This window comes from Podarcis gaigeae, assembly GCF_964106915.1.
Source record: "Podarcis gaigeae genome assembly, chromosome: 15".
NCBI lineage: Eukaryota > Metazoa > Chordata > Lepidosauria > Squamata > Lacertidae > Podarcis > Podarcis gaigeae.
Genome location: NC_139692.1, coordinates 7,429,729 through 7,445,395, shown reverse-complemented (window position 1 = coordinate 7,445,395; position 15,667 = coordinate 7,429,729). Strand labels below are relative to the sequence as shown.

General features: G+C 45.9%; 2 protein-coding genes across 3 annotated transcripts in view; one reads left to right on the top strand and one right to left on the bottom strand.

The window, feature by feature from the left end:
• Positions 1-14,593, top strand: part of LZTS1 (leucine zipper tumor suppressor 1) — a 40,583-nt gene extending 25,990 nt beyond the window's left edge. For both annotated transcript variants that reach the window (XM_083713592.1, XM_083713593.1), the window contains exons 2-4: positions 2,605-3,086; positions 3,930-4,754; positions 9,498-14,593. In XM_083713592.1, coding sequence (XP_083569718.1) covers positions 2,742-3,086; positions 3,930-4,754; positions 9,498-10,166 — 1,839 coding nt within the window. In that variant the 5' untranslated portion in view covers positions 2,605-2,741 and the 3' untranslated portion in view covers positions 10,167-14,593. The remainder of the gene's footprint in view (positions 1-2,604; positions 3,087-3,929; positions 4,755-9,497) is intronic.
• Positions 1-15,667, bottom strand: part of LOC310832095 (beta-4C adrenergic receptor-like) — a 685,807-nt gene that overhangs the window by 362,015 nt on the left and 308,125 nt on the right. The gene's annotated exons all lie outside the window — the stretch shown is intronic.

Genomic DNA, 15,667 nt, shown 5'->3' with positions numbered 1-15,667 from the left:
AGATTATGAGTGGTGCCTTGGAGAGCCTTTTGGCACATCCACCTGAGTATTGTGTACACTGGCTGGCCATAGCCTCCCAGGATTTCAGGTAGAGAGCCTCTCCCCTTTTCCTAAAGAGGAAGCCCACCTAGGGACTTCTCAGAACCTGAAGCCATTCTAGTGAACGACTGTAGCTTTAAGGGAAAGGGCTGCAGATCACCAGTAGAGCATCTTCTTTTGCATGCAGGAGGTCCCAAGTTAAGTCCTTGGCATGGGAAGGTAGCACTGCCTGAAATCTTTACGGTTTGTGTTGACCGGGGCCAACCTGCTGACTGCAGGACGAAAGCGCTGGGAAGGGCCACAGTTCAGTGGCAGAGCATCTGTCCTGCAAAGAGGAGGTCCTAGGTTCAATCCCTGTGGTATTCTCCAGCTGGGGGTTGGGAAAGACTCCTGTCTGCAATCCTGGAGAGCCATTGCCAGATAATACTGAGCTCAATGGACCAATGGTCGGACATAATGCAGCTTCCTTGCAGTGCTGGTTAGGCTTGGTGGAAGTTTGGCACATTAGCTACCCCTAGTGTAGAAGAAGAAGAAAACTGAATTGGATGGACCAGCTGTCTTGAGGCAGCCTCCTCTATTCCTCTGTGAACATGTTAAGAGACAGTTGTGAGGAGCAGAGAAGTGAGGAGGTGGCAAACAAAAAAATCTACGACCAGAACCAGGTCCAAAAGTGAGCAAGCAGGAGGGGTCTTTGTTCTGCAGTTTCCTCTTCCCGATGATATTTTTCTGCCATTAGTCACAGCCGCCCTTTCCAGCTTCCTCTGCAAACTTTATCCTCCCCACACAGACTTCTGCAGCTGCAACAGGCCTACAAGACATATATATATATATATTTGGGTGGGATGCTGGCAGCAGGGTGGGGGACAGTGGTGGAAGGAAAGGGGGGCGGATTTTCTTTTATACTGCCATTTTGTCTACATTCCAAAGTTGTGTGTGGGGAGAGAGAAAGCAGAAACAAGGCTCAGTCCCTGCCAGGTGATGAAGACAGCCTCCCAAACGCCCACAGTATGTAGAGCAGAAAAGCTTTTAGTGATTTTTAGTGAGTAGCAGCAATCGGAGCAGCTTCTGTTCCATCTCCCTGCTGCAGTGAATCAGCCTCCACAACATGCCCCCCCTTTCCACCCCCTCCCCTTCTGCAACGCACCTGGATGGAGGTCATTTTGATTCTGTGCTGATTTTGACCCACCTGCAACTCTGCTCCACCCTCCTTAACCTTTAGGTGTGCACCAGGAAAGCATTTCCTTCTTTCCCTCACCAGTTGAGAGGCACACCGGATCGATTGAGGGGCTTTAAAGCCCCAGGGAAAGGGGAAATATATAGGGTACCACCAGCGCTGAGCTGTAACGACGGCAGTGACACACTGTGCCTTTGAGAATGGTATACAAGACAGAGTTGTAATTAAGAACAGCAGGACCATCCATGTTGGAGCAGATCAAAAAGTGCTGAATCTTGTAGGGGAAGCGCAGAGCAAGGGGCTTATTTGGGAATAAAGTTGAAACTACCGTGGCTAAGCTTCACTCTAGAGCTTTGTTTATGAAGCTTTGATTCAGGGGGAGGGGAGTGGATCTCTACCAGCACCAGGCTGTTCATTGGAGTTGGTTGCCCAGAATGTGTGATGGGCAAATCTGTTAGTTTTGGTTCCTCTTAGTTTCTCATTTTTCAAGTCTTATGTTTTCAGTCCTAATATCCACTTTTTAATGCACCTTTGCCTAAGATACACAAATTTTCAAAGCAACTTCCTCTAAAATTTCCTCTAAAACCGCATTTTTGTATGTTATTTTCACTAATATATGCATTTTTGTACACATTGCCTGGTTGGAGAACTTTATTACAAAAATCAGAGAAAAATCAGTTTCTAAGGATGGCTGTGCTTTGGTTTGCATAAAAAAGACAATGTTATGCCCTGCAGGTGCTGATGGATGCTTCATCACCCCTGACTATCAAATATGTTGGCTAGAGGGCAAAAAAATTGGTTACTCCTTATATATCTTGACTTTACACAGCTTGTTTAAATTCTGGCTGGCCTTTTCAGGACCATGGAGAGCTCCCAGTAAGTTGGCTGTTGCTCCCTGCACCTTCTAAATCACAAAGGGATGTTGCTTCAGCCAAGATCTCAAGTTATCAAAAGCAGTGCGATTGGCAGCACCATACTGACAGAGCTGACGGTGGTCTTTGCCCAGTTCCAGAACCACTGGCTTCTGTGTGGCAGGGAAGACACCACTGGGTTTTCATACTCAGAGTCTGAGGAAGGCAAAGGGACCATGTTCTTGAGGTTGGGAGGAGACATTAAAGATTCCCTACTTTGTGGGTCACCCTGTATCTCTTCCTCATTGGCATCTTTCCAACAGGAAGTGGGGTTCCGGGAAATGCCACTCTCATTTATCAGTTGGGATGCCAAGTCTGAGATATGGTGACTTACCCAACACCATATGATGTGTCAATGACAGAGGTGGGACTTGGATTTAAGTTTCCTCCATATCCATTGTGACTGTTTTCTGAGCGGACTTATGTTAGGCACCTTGACCCATTCTCACCAATCCTCATTTCTTTCTCACCTTTTCTCAGGTTTATTGCTCCTTGGCACAGCAAGGCTTCTGCTATGACCACAACACCAGCCTTCTCTCCCGACAGTGAGGACATTCTCTTAGAAGACCCACCCAGGGTGCCCTCCCTTCTGTGCATGCCCTTCACCCAGGACCATCATGGGAAGTGTCAGTAGCCTCATCTCAGGCCACAGCTTCCATAGCAAGCACTGCCGGGCATCCCAGTACAAATTGCGCAAGTCTTCCCATCTGAAGAAGCTGAACAGATACTCAGACGGACTGTTGAAATTTGGCTTCTCTCAGGAAACTGTTCACAATAAGTCCAGCTCCAAGGGCAACAAGAATGAGGACTTTTTTTACATCAAGGTCAACCAGAAGGCTCACCGGACAGACTACACCCCGCTGTCTGGGGGGGAGCTGGGAGGCCAGGCTGGGAGGAGCAGCGTGGACTATGGCACCCCGACGCCACCCAAACTGAAGCCAGTCTCCAACCAGATAGAACTAGTGAGTTGCATGAAACCTGGCCAGTGTATACCAAAAGATCTCACTTGTGCTAACTGAAGAAGAACGCTGGTGGATCAGGCCAAAGGCCTGTTCCGCCCAGCATCGTGTTTTCCACAGTAGCCAACTAGATGTCTTGGGGAAGCCCACAAGTTGGACACAAGGGCAGTCGCTGTCTCCCACAGTTCTCCCCCAAGAGCTGGTCATTTAGAGGGGCCCTGCCTCTGAACCAAGGCTCTGACACAGAGAAAGAAAAGATGTCCGTTACCCTGATGTCTTTCTTAGGGGCTTCTGGTTGGCTACTGTGGCAAAAGAGGAAGCTGGACTAAGTGAATTATTGGAGAGATCCAGCCAACCTTTTCTTACATCCTTGTGTAAAGATGTGGTCTGGTTGAGTACAATTAGTGCTTGCAAACATGCTCAATCAACCTTCAGATATTATTAGTTTTCTTACACACACACACACACACACACACACACACACACAATAAATTAACAAAAATGATAAAATAATAAAAACATATATCCATAAATCCATACGTTCTTTCAAAAGAACTTATGCCACATTATTCTTAATTCCCAATTCCAATAGGCTTTTGTCTTCCTCAAAGCAGGTCTGTCTTATCTGTTTAATAAACTGCTTCTTTAATCATTTTGCCCTTTCTTCTGTTATCTGAATACTATACTTATAATCCATATTGTGGTTTGTGAAAATTAATCAAAGCATGTCCAGGTTTTAACTTGAGGGCACTTTATAAATTTCTCACTCCTTTTTGAACTTTTGGTTTGGCTGTCTCTGTCACCTTTGCCAGTCCCAGTAATTATCCAGTTTCTTTTTCCCCGCAGGCCACTGACAAGAGTGCTACGAGGCCCACAGCCTTCAAGCCTGTTCTCCCTCGCTCCAGCACAGTCCTCCACTCTTCTCCAGAGCATGGCAACCATGTTCTCCAGAAGCTGCAATCGCAGGAGAAAGCCAAGGATCTGGATGCTAAGCCTGCTCTGTGCTCCGGAGGATTGTCAGACTCAGGACGAAACTCCATGTCTAGCCTCCCCACGCACAGTACAGCCAGCAGCTACCAGTTGGATCCCCTTGTCGCTCCCGTGGGACCCATCAGCCGATTTGGGGGCTCTGCCCTGAACATCACCCAGTGCGCCATCCAGCAGGACAGTAACATGATGAGCCTGAAGGCCTTGTCCTTCTCGGATGGGGGTACCAAGATCCTGAACCCTGGCAAAATGTCTGCTGCTCCCCACCCGGGCGAGAAGAACTCCTGCGTCCGCTCGCCCATCTCCACGGAGGAGTCGGCCATCCAGGAGCTGGAGCAGAAGCTTCTGGAGAGGGAGGGGGAGCTTCAGGAGCTGCAGTGCAGCTTTGAGGAGAAGGAGATCACCTCCTGCCAAAGCTACGAGGAAAAGCAGAGGCGCTGCAGGGACGAGATGGAAGGGCTGAAGCAGAAATGCAACAGCAGGCTCAAGCAGGCGTCGCAGAAGAGCCACAGGACCCAGCAGCTGCTGCAGCTGCAAGTGTTCCAGTTGCAGCAGGAGAAGCAGCAGCTCCGGGAGGAACTGGCCAACCTGATGAAGGAGCAGGACCTCCTGGAGGCCAAGCTGAGGTCCTATGAGAAGGAAAAGACCAACTTTGCCCCAGCGCTGGAGGAAACTCAGTGGGAGGTGAGGCCCAGCTCCATCCTAATAGGGAAAAGCTTGCGCCGCGATGGGGTGGGAATGTGCTGTACATGGGTACACAGAGGGAGTAAAGGATGTGTTGCCACCACAAGTCAGGCAAGCGTACTGTCAGATGTCAGTGGTGGTTGCTCGTGAGTAACCAGGCAGGACTCCGACCTGTCTTTAACAGGCTTTATTTTGGTGTAAACACTATTTACAGTGCAGAACCATCAGTTCATGTCTGCCTAAACTGCTAGCAGAATCCGGGGGTGGCTCTTTCCGGGTCCTCCCCCAACATAAGAACTTAGTCACCCCCAGCTGTTTCCTTCCTTCTTTGCATTTTACTCCTCTGCACAAGGTGGGTGACGGATGAGGCGTGTTTCCCTCCTGGCTGGCTTGACCAGGAGCGGTGCTGAGGCTCCCCGCAGCATCCTCTAGCCCCTTCCCCTCCTTTACCCTGGAGGTGTGGCTTCCCCCACCCTCAGACTGACAAGGTGCGGCACTGGGGCTCCCAGCAGCATCCTCTGGTCCCTTACTCTCTTCCCCTCTGGAGGTGTGGCTTTCCCCATTGCAAGAAAGAGGAACTGCATCGCAAGATTTTTGGAGACTCCCTGTATCCCAACAGCCTCTCTGCCTCCCTTCCCTGTTCCGATGGCAGTCCCCTGACACGTACGTACCAAAATGGTGTTCGCATAAGTTTCATCTAAATGGGCTGGCCTGAGCCAATGAAAGGACCTCTTCCTGTTATGCAGCTACACCCTTTGGTATGTCACAGTCATAAAGAGAATCGTAGGAAACATTGTCAGGTCTTCCGTTGATGTAATATTCATTATCATCATCACCATCACTTTCATTGGGTTGAAACCAACAGGAGTCATGGTTGACTCCCTGAAATTTATGGACATGACTAACTTGGGTCCATTAACTTCAGCGGGTGTGCTGAAAGTTTGCTGGTTACTTTTTTGGAATGAAATATTTCTATGTTTATACAGTCATTTAATTGCATTGGAACAAAAATCGGGAGATCACTAGAGGTTAATAATTCAACGAAGAGCTAGTTGTTTAGCACCATCACTTTACAGAGTTCGAGAGGGAAGGTCCCTGCCCCCAGGAGCTTACAAACTTCAGCCTAGAAGAGGAGAGAAACAGAGGCAGAGGTTAACAGAGAAGCAACATGTGGCAGTGCCCCTTACACATGCTTAGGCTGAGTTATAGCAAGACAGAGAACTAGGCAGTTGTGCTAAAGGTTTCACCAAAAAAGTTTGATTTTAAGGAGGGGTTGAATTAATTAATGTAGCTTCATGCTCTACAAATCCATGACATACCTCAAGAAGTCATATTCAGGCCACGTTGAAATGAATGAAGCAACTGCATTTTGCCTTCATGTTATAATGCATGAACATGAAACATATGCAGGATTAACTGTCTTTGCTTTCTGAAAAAGAACCGGAGTACTGACTGCTATTCCCACATAATGAAACTGAACACATCATATCATAGTTTAGGAGGCCTTTTCCTTAAAGATCACTTTGTTCTTAAGCAGTCCTACTTGGGGTTAATGTTAGGATTGCTGCATCCAAGTTAAGTTACCCAAATATATTTTGTGCGGTCATGCAAATTTCCCAAGGTGAGAGCTGTAAATGGCAAAGATCTGAAATGGGCGAGGGACCTCAGGCCTGGGGCTGCAGCCTTCCAGTCCCCTCTATTTGGCCCTCAGGCTTTTGCCTGGCTGGAATATGTCTGTGTATTGGGATAATATTTCTTCCTTGCCTGGAAGACAGATGGAGAGCTGTTGTCGGTGGGTGCACAACACATCTAAAAGCACACTTTTCTTTAGAAACCTCCAACTTTTGATTCACTGTACAATAATTTATGCTTATCTACTTTTCCCACATTTGCTATGCAGCCCCCCAAGAAGGGAATATGGCCCTTGGGCTGAAAAACCCCAATCTAAAGTTAAATTTCAGGTTTCTTAAGATGCTTTTGTTGAATTGAGAATGCAGGGCTTAGAAGTGCTCAGTGCTTGGAGAATGCAGGGCTTGGAGGACTGAAAAATGCAATGCTTTTAGAGGGTTAGGCTTCAGCTGGGAGGGTGGCCTTGGGTCAGTAGTTGTCTCTTAGCCCAACCTACCTCAGAGCACTTTTGTGAGGATAAAGAGAAAGGCACTGCAGATGTAGTCCTGAGTTCTCTGACAGAAGGGTGGCATCAAAATGGAATAAACAAATGCTGTAGCATTTTGACGATTCCACCCACCCCACGTCACCATCTTAAAAGGTCTAGACAGGACAGCATTCTGTATTGGCTATTCCAATTATTGACTGCCTTTTACCAGGAGAGTCTAAAATCCAAAGAATATTTGAGTTTTATTTGGAAACGGAATAAACAGCTAATAGAATTAAAATGTGGTTTTTCTGCGTTGGTGTGATTTTACTTGTATTGTTTGTATCCTTCTACCCCAATTTTACTGATTCTGTTGGCTGAATCATCTCCATATGATATTCCCAGAATAAAAAGGAGATTTCAAAAAACAAAAAACCATACCACAGAAAGCTACTGTGCAGCACTGTTGAAATTTTAACCATAGAAAGAACTATGCAGCACTGACTTCATAAACCATAGAAAGAACTATGCAGCACTGACTTCAGCTGCCCCTTTAGAGGGGGATTAAATAGACTGGGAAAGTGCCTCATTTATCCATTTTCCGCTGCTCGAAATTGTATTAAAAAGCTTGGTGCTTTTTCGAAAGTCTGTCAGCCTAGCCTGCCTCACAGCATCGAGTTCAGTTAGATACACACTGGTGAGGGCCGGCCCTACCATTAGGCAGTTAGGTGCTAAGTCAGGGCAGGAAGTCTTACTCAACTGCAAGGGTCACATTTCCTTCTGGGCAACCTCCCAGCAGGCGATGGTGGGTGGGGCCTGAGGAAAAAGTAGGCGGAGCAACATATGTAAATTTTACTTGTGCTCAGGAGACTAGTTTCTACACCCATTCACACAAACCTCTCTCCTTCCCTCATCCAGGCTTACAAGCAGCATTAGAAACTCAGGTACATAAGGTAATCGCCGAATGGCACCTTAAACCTTGGTTACGGTTGCCACAAGAGTGTGTCTAGGCACCTTTTTTCTCCAATGAAATTTGCTCTTCTTCATTTCATTTCTACAACGCTTTATATACGTTTCCGAGCACAATTCAAAGAGTTGGTCCTGACCTTTAAAGCCCTAAACGGCCTTGGCCCAGTAGACCTGAAGGAGCGTCTCCACCCCCATCATTCTGCCCGGACACCGAGGTCCAGCTCTGAGGGCCTTCTGGCGGTTCCCTCACTGTGAGAAATGAGGTTATGGAGAAACAGGCAGAGGGACTTCTCAGTAGTGGTGCCCACCCTGTGGAACGCCCTCCCATCAGATGCCAAGGAAATAAACAACTATATGACATTTAGAAGACATCTGAAGGCAGCCCTGTTTAGGGAAGTTTTTAATGGCTGATGTTTTAATGTATTTTTAATCTTTTGTTAGAAGCCACCCAGAGTGGCTGGGGAAACCCAGCCAGATGGGCGGGGTATTATTATTATTATTATTATTATTATTATTATTGTTGTTGTTGTTATTTATTTATTATTATTATATTTTAAAGAAAGAATTTCAAAGCTGTTCACAATACATTAAAATATCAGATAAAGCAATCCAGAATAAAACAAATTCAAGCTTCCAGGAAAATAGTTCAGATCCTTCTCTAAGTAACATTTCGTTTTCCCCACATTTGTTTACCTGCTTAATTTCTATAGCTGCCCCATAGCAGAAAGACTCTAGGAGGCCAGTGTGGTGTAGAGGTTAGAGTGTCAGGCTAGGATCTGGGAGTTCAGGGTTCAAATCCCCACTCAGTCATGAAGTCACAACCTCTTAGCCAACTTTGCAGGGTCATTGTAGGGATTAACTGGGCAGTAGGATGAACCATGCGCCCCTTGGAGAAAAAAGGTGGGATGTGAATAAGCCTAAAACAATCAATCAGAAACGCAACAGTAAAAAAGAAATAAAAACACTGGAGGCTTCAGGAAACTATGCAATAGTTCAGAAAGCAGGTAGCCATGATGAAATGTCTGCCAAACCAGTGTTTCTCAACCTGTGGGTCCCCAGATATTTTTGGACTACAACTCCCATCATTCCTAGCCAGCATGACCAGTGGTCAAGGATGATGGGAATTGTAGTCCAACAACATCTGGGGACCCACAGGTTGAGAACCGCTGGCCTAAACAAATAGGCTGGCAGCAAACACTTGACTCAGTGAGTGCTAAATGGATTTCATCTCCCAGGAGGCTCTACAGACCTTCTCCCATGATTACAACCCAACTTTCCAGGGGCCACAGGAGGCAAAATTGGGGAGAACAACTAGAATTTACCCTTTTCCAGTAGGCTCGTTTATACACATACTCCAGCCAAGCAAGCAAAACGCGTTATCTGAATTCAAAGGATATATTTCAGACAGGCAAAACACTCTGAATGTGAAGCAAGGCCAGGAAGGGGCGAGGTCTGGGGAGATGGGGGGTGGCTTGAGAGAGATCTTATAGCCAGCTGGAGAGGCCAGGAGGGCTGCCTTTGGCCTCTGGACCTGAAGTTCCCCACCCTGGTCTAATCTATTCTCATGTATACCATAATCACTGCTTGTCCACATTAAACTTAGTTGTACCATAGCTTTGGCCTCAGGAAGGCTGATTCCTGTATGACACCCTGGCTGTTGTTGTCATATTTCCCTCCAGGTGTGTCAGAAGTCTGGTGAAATTTCTCTCCTGAAGCAGCAGCTGAAGGAATCCCAGACAGAGCTCAACAGCAAGACCAACGAGGTCCTCAACCTGAAAGCTCAGCTGAAGGACATCCGAGCAAAGATGGAATTGCTAGATATGAAAATCCAGGACCTGGAAGATTCCCTGCGCGCCAAGGCTATGGAGCTGGAGGTGTGCGAGAACGAGCTCCAGCGCAAGAAGAACGAGTCGGAGCTCCTGAGGGAGAAGGTGAACCTGCTGGAGCAGGAGATCGCAGAGCTGCGGACGGAACTCACCATCCTCAGGGAGCAGATGAAGTGTGGGGCGGCCTCCGCGGGCCTGGAGGGGAGCATGACGGAGGAAGCGCAAGCCCTATGGCGGGAAGTGGAGAAGCTGAAGGCTGAGCTGGGAGAGGCTCAGGATAGCAACCAGCAGATGACGGCCGGCTTCCAACAGGAGCGGCAGACCTGGAAGGAGGAGAAAGAGAAAGTCATCCACTACCAGAAGCAGCTGCAGCAGAGCTACCTGCACATGTACAAACGGAACCAGAACCTGGAGAAGATGCTCCAGCAGCTGGCTGCAGGGGAGGATGGCAAAGAGCCTTTAGACCTTGACCTCCATGGAACTGATGTCCCTTATGAGGACATCATTGCCACTGAAATCTGAAGGGTTCTGCATCGTCTTGCCCGCTTTGGAGAGGAGATGCGTCTTTCAACTGGGGGGGAGGAGATTGTGTGTGTACAGTCCAGGAGAACCACCTGTTTTCTTGGTTGAGGTCCTTTGCCTGGCCAAAATGGATCGCCAGCTGTTGTCCTGCCACATGTTAATGGTGTGAGGCACCAACCCCAACCCTGTCATGCCCAATGCATCCTTCTGGGAGCGCTATCCTGACTCGAGCATCCCAGTGAGAAATAAAAAGTGAAGTGGGGGGGGGGCGTTACCAGTTGACCATTCTGTCAGGATAGAATCAAAGCAGCAGCTGCTTTCAGTGGAGAATATGCAATAATCTCCATGCCAATTACCACAGGTGGCTGCTTCTTGCCCATGACCCAGATATCAGTTCCCAAGGGCTACTGGAGTGCCAGCCATAGCAAATGCCATTATAGCTCTCCTGCAGCCACTAAACTATGGGATGAGGCCTGTTCATGCTCCGCGAGCCTCTCTGTTGCCACGTGAGAAGACATTTTTAGGGGGAAAGTGCAGGATTTGGCCACTTGTTCCTTTGTTAGAGTCCGTCATCACAGGTTATCAAGAATATCCTGCAAATTCTTATTGACCAGGGATACGTAAGTGGTCAGGGCCGGCCCTACTATTAAGCAATGTGAGGGATCTGCCTCAGGTTGCAGATGCTGGAGGGCCAGGAGTGGTGGAGAGCTGTGTGTGCCAGGCAGCCTGCCCTATAGCTCCTAAGGTGCCCTGTTGCCCTCAGGTGTGGAAGACACCATAGTTGAAGCAAAATTCAGTTGCCTGCCCAGTCAGCTTCTATACATGGAATACAGAGACAAGAATATATCTTGTCCTTTTCCTCAGAGAGGATAGCAATAGGATTCTGAGATACTTGGGGATCAGATGGAATGTAAGGCATTTATGTGTTTTCTCATCTGGGAGAGAACAACCTTGTTCCACTGGTTGCCTGTGGAGAACCCTCTTTCTCCAGCATACTTCTCCTGTCCAAAGTAATGGGCTAGTGTTCTAGGCTACTAGAAGCCATAAACTGGCAAACCAGTCACCAGATCTTCCTTGTCATTGCTTGGCATTGCCTCTTCCATGAGCAGGTAAAAGCTGGGAGAGAGGTCTATTTTTATTTAATGTGGGAGTGGGAACCGAAATGGTGTGTGTGTTGAATGGGAATGTTTATATTCAGTTATCGAAAATGTGAATATTTTTATGGAGTTTTTGGGAAGGCTTGTTTTTGGCAAATATCTCATGTTTACTGTCCGCATTACCTGTCCTCTGTTTTGCCAATAGGGTTCAATCTGCACTATTTCTAACAGTATTACGCCTTTTAAACAGTCATGGTTCTCCCCAGAGAATCTTGGAAGCTGTAGTTAAGGGTGCTGAGAGTTATTAAGAGACTCCTATTCCTCCTGCAGAGCTACCGTTCTCAGAGTGATTTAACAATCAACCCTTCTTCCTGGTGAACTCCCGTAATTATAACTCTTTGAGGGGAATAGGGCGTCTCCTAACAACTCTGATCACCCATAACATACTAAAGTTTCCATGATTCTTTGGAGGAAGCTATGCTTGCTTAAAATGGGATAATGCAGCTTTAAATGAAGGGTGCAGGTGTGACCTTCAAAGGGTATTTTGAACCCACAGGAAACCACCCCCTTCCTTTATTGAGACACCCCAGGAGCTGTGAAATGCAGATGGAATAGGACGGAGGAAGGACTAGGCCAGAGTGGTACAGCAAAGCAGAGTTCTTAAAGTAGTAATTCTGGAACACAAACAGTTGGATCAAAAGGTTTAAAACTCTCTTCTTCTCAGGGGCAAAAGAATTGATCAGTTAACAATCCAAAGCAGCACCTGTTCCAGACAGGTGCTTGTACGTTCTCTGCCTTTGTATGGAGCTCGTCCCAAGAGAGCCCCAAACCAACCAACTATAAGCTAGCAGAGAACCTGCTTCTGCCCCAATGGCTGTGGAAAGAGCCTGCCGGTTGCCAGGGCGACACAGGGCAGACTGTATCTCAGTTCACCTATTCTTTTATAAAAGCGCAAACTAGGTAGGCTACCTTTTAAATGTGAACTCAGTTGAATTCCACCTCCATCCCTAGTTGCTGCTGTGAAGTGTACAGCAAACTTCTTGCAGGTGGCATGGTATGTTCCACCTCATTCGACTTTCTGGGGGAATAGAAAGGATGGGGAAAACCTCCGCAGGTTACTCCCAGCTTGCAGTGGTGATTAAAAGCATCACTCTTGGGCTTGTGAACACGAAGCCCTGACAGTGTTACCGTCCCCTCTTCTCTGCCTGCCTCCCAGCCAGCTAATTGGGTTTATGCACATATGTTTCTGATTAGCAGAATTTGCATTGTTAATTGCAGTCTCAAAACCAGCCTGCTCCCTCGTGAACCGCCAGTGACCCCATGGGGTTAATTACCTCTGAGTAGGAGGGGCTTGGTGTAGCCTACTTGCCATATCCTGCTGATCCGATCAACTTTCCCCAGTGCCCGCCTGCTGTCTTTCTCCTCCCCTCCATCTACCTCACCTAAGGGCAGGGGACCAGCTGTTGGCAGACATCATTAAACTGGCAGCCTGTTTTCCTACTTAAGCCTCAAAAGCATCTTTTGTAAGAGGGCAGAACACCTCCAGTACAATTTTGCATTTGCCCCAAAGGCTTAGCTCAGCTCCTCCAGATGACCTGTTTATTGAGCATCCCGTCATGATTTGTGCCTAAACAGAAGTTAGGCTATGTCTGGTCTTCATTCGAACATTCATTCTGATTTCTTTGCCAGGAGATTATACAACGATTAGCATTGGTCCTTAATTCATCCTGATTTGGTGGTAATAATTGTTTGTTCATCCCACATTTGCCAGTGCATCTCCCCATCACTTTCCCAACTACAAAAAGTCAGTTTTGGGAGGTGGGTGGGTGTTTAAGTAGATGTGTTACACTCGGGCGACTGAGTGCTTTAATCAACTTTAATTGTGCAATCCTAAATTTCAGTTGTGCTCCTGCAGAATACTGACAGTGTGGAGGTGGCCTGATGCAATTTTTTTTCTCCTAAAAGTGTAGTGCCTGTAGTATTTTCCTTCCATAAGTAATGGAACGAGGGATTAACTATAAAAGAGGCAGCGGGTGTTCCCTTCACATATTTCCCGTTACTCCTTGCTCCTTGCTTTTGGTCACAGCACATTAAGATCTTTGGCCGCACTGACAATTTAGGAAACTTAGCAGGTGGCTTAAAGAAACCTTGTTTGTCTGCTTCCATGCTCCACCGCATCTACAAGCAGAAATTTCCAAAAGAGAGCAATAATTTGTCATGTAAAAGAATTGGATCTCACCAGTTCCCTTCCTTGTCCCCCATCCGCACCAGTGGCTTGAGCTGATTGTGTACAAATATTTTGAAGTCTTCTTGAGAACACATTCATTCCCACAGTCTCACTGCCAATGGGGATGATGATTTGAGCATTTCAAATCTGAATGGTGATTATGTGTTTTTAATATTGAAAGCAGCAATGACAGCAACTCTACTAGTGCTTTAAAATAAACACATGACCCTAACTGTGCGGCCAGGTAAATTAGTCGTTGTGGTCTTCGTATCGGAGAACACAAAAAACAATGACAGGAGTTTGCGGCAGGTTATTATGATAATATATTTTTACCCTTCTTTCTTCGATCATGATTTCCATTTTCTTATGAGACATTGGGCTCCCTTCCCTGATCTTGAGTTTTTATGAGTTGACATTTTTTGTGTTTGGGTGCCACAGTAAACTATGGTTTATTGTGGTGGGAATGAGACACTGAGTCTTAGAAAGGAGATTGGAAGGCTTTTCCCCCTTCTGTTTTTAATTGACTACAACTTGGTGCATTATCCAAACCTGAGAACCCATTGTTAATCTCAACAATGATTTGTTTTGAACAGGTCAACTTAAAGCCATGATTTATTAAAATGCCCTGCTCCAAACATGCCCTCATCTGCTCCCTAACCATGTTGACTTTTAACAAGCATGTATTTGGAACTCTGCAGAGGAAAAGAGGCTGCAGAAATTTTTAATAGCGAATCAACTTGAATCCACTCTTTCCTGCCACTTCTCCATTCAAATGGAAATCACTTCTGAGTAGACATGTGTAGGGTTGTGTTGTTTATCTTCTCCCTCTACCACCCTGGCTGCTTTTTCTTTTTGTAAAGAAAATCACCCATCAGGGTTTAGTTATACACATCTTCAAATAATGCTTAGTTAGAACTTCAGCTGGTCACTATGGCATTCTTTGTAGCATCTGTAACTAGCAGAAACAGCCTTGCAAAGCCGGTGGTGGTTTCTAGCTGCCTTGAAGATCATTCGCAGGGAAACATCCTGACTGGGAACAAGTCCACAGCTATGCCATCTCCCCAGTTCTTCCCGCTTCCATGTTATTAAAGGATGAGGCCGCAGTCTGTTGTATTCCTTCTGTTCCTATTTGCTTTCCAAAATCAGGATTCATGCCTTTAAGAATTGCAATTTTTAAACCCCCCTCAATACGGATTAGAGCCTTCTGGTTTTAAAACTAGCACCTAAGAGCTTCATGGAATTTTAAGAATGAGAGGTGGGGAGAGATGCCAGAAAGCTGTCATTGGCCACATATATGGTACAAAATATTTTTTAATATATTATATTTTTATTAGTTTTCAAATACAAAAACAAATTTATACATTCCATACATCTTAATTACATCTTACTTCTCTTTTTTGACTTCCCTCAATTTGTCTGCCATTCCTTCCTATCATTACTTTTTACACATTTCTGCCCTTTTAACCCTTTCCCCTCACAGAGCTTCCTTAAAGCTTACAAACGTAATTTTATTATCACTCAGTTTTTGCATATATTGGATAAACTTTTCCCAATCTTCTGTAAATCTTTGATCTCGTCGATTCCGGATCCTTCCTGTCATTCTGTCCAGTTCTGCATAATCCATCATTTTAGTTCTCCATTCTTCTATCGTAGGTAATTCTTCCTGTTTACATTTCTGGGCCATCAATATTCTTGCTGCTGTCACTGCATATAAAAATAACTTCTTTTCTTTCTTATTTATCTCATTACCTGTAATGCCTAGTAAAAATGCTTCTGGTTTCTTAACAAATGTATATTTCAACATTTTCTTCATTTCATTATAAATAATTTCCCAAAAGCATTTTACCTTCTTACATTCCCACCACATATATGGTACAAAATAGATGTGGATAGTCAAATTGAGCATGGTGTCCCTCCACACTCACATTGCATATGTGCTTAACCTGTAATGTGTGAAGCAGGCCTTAATTTCAAAGTGATTTGTAGAGCTCTGCATTTTAACAGTGTACGAGGCCTTGAATTAGAAGGCTGAACACAATGGCCTTCCTCTTTTCCTGAAGTCTTGAGACAATTCAGGCTCCCAACCCTGTGTTCATAAACATTTCATAAGCATTATGCTAGAGAGGACCCGTGACAGGGAGAACTTAATCCTTTCTCCACCCACTAACTTTCTGTGC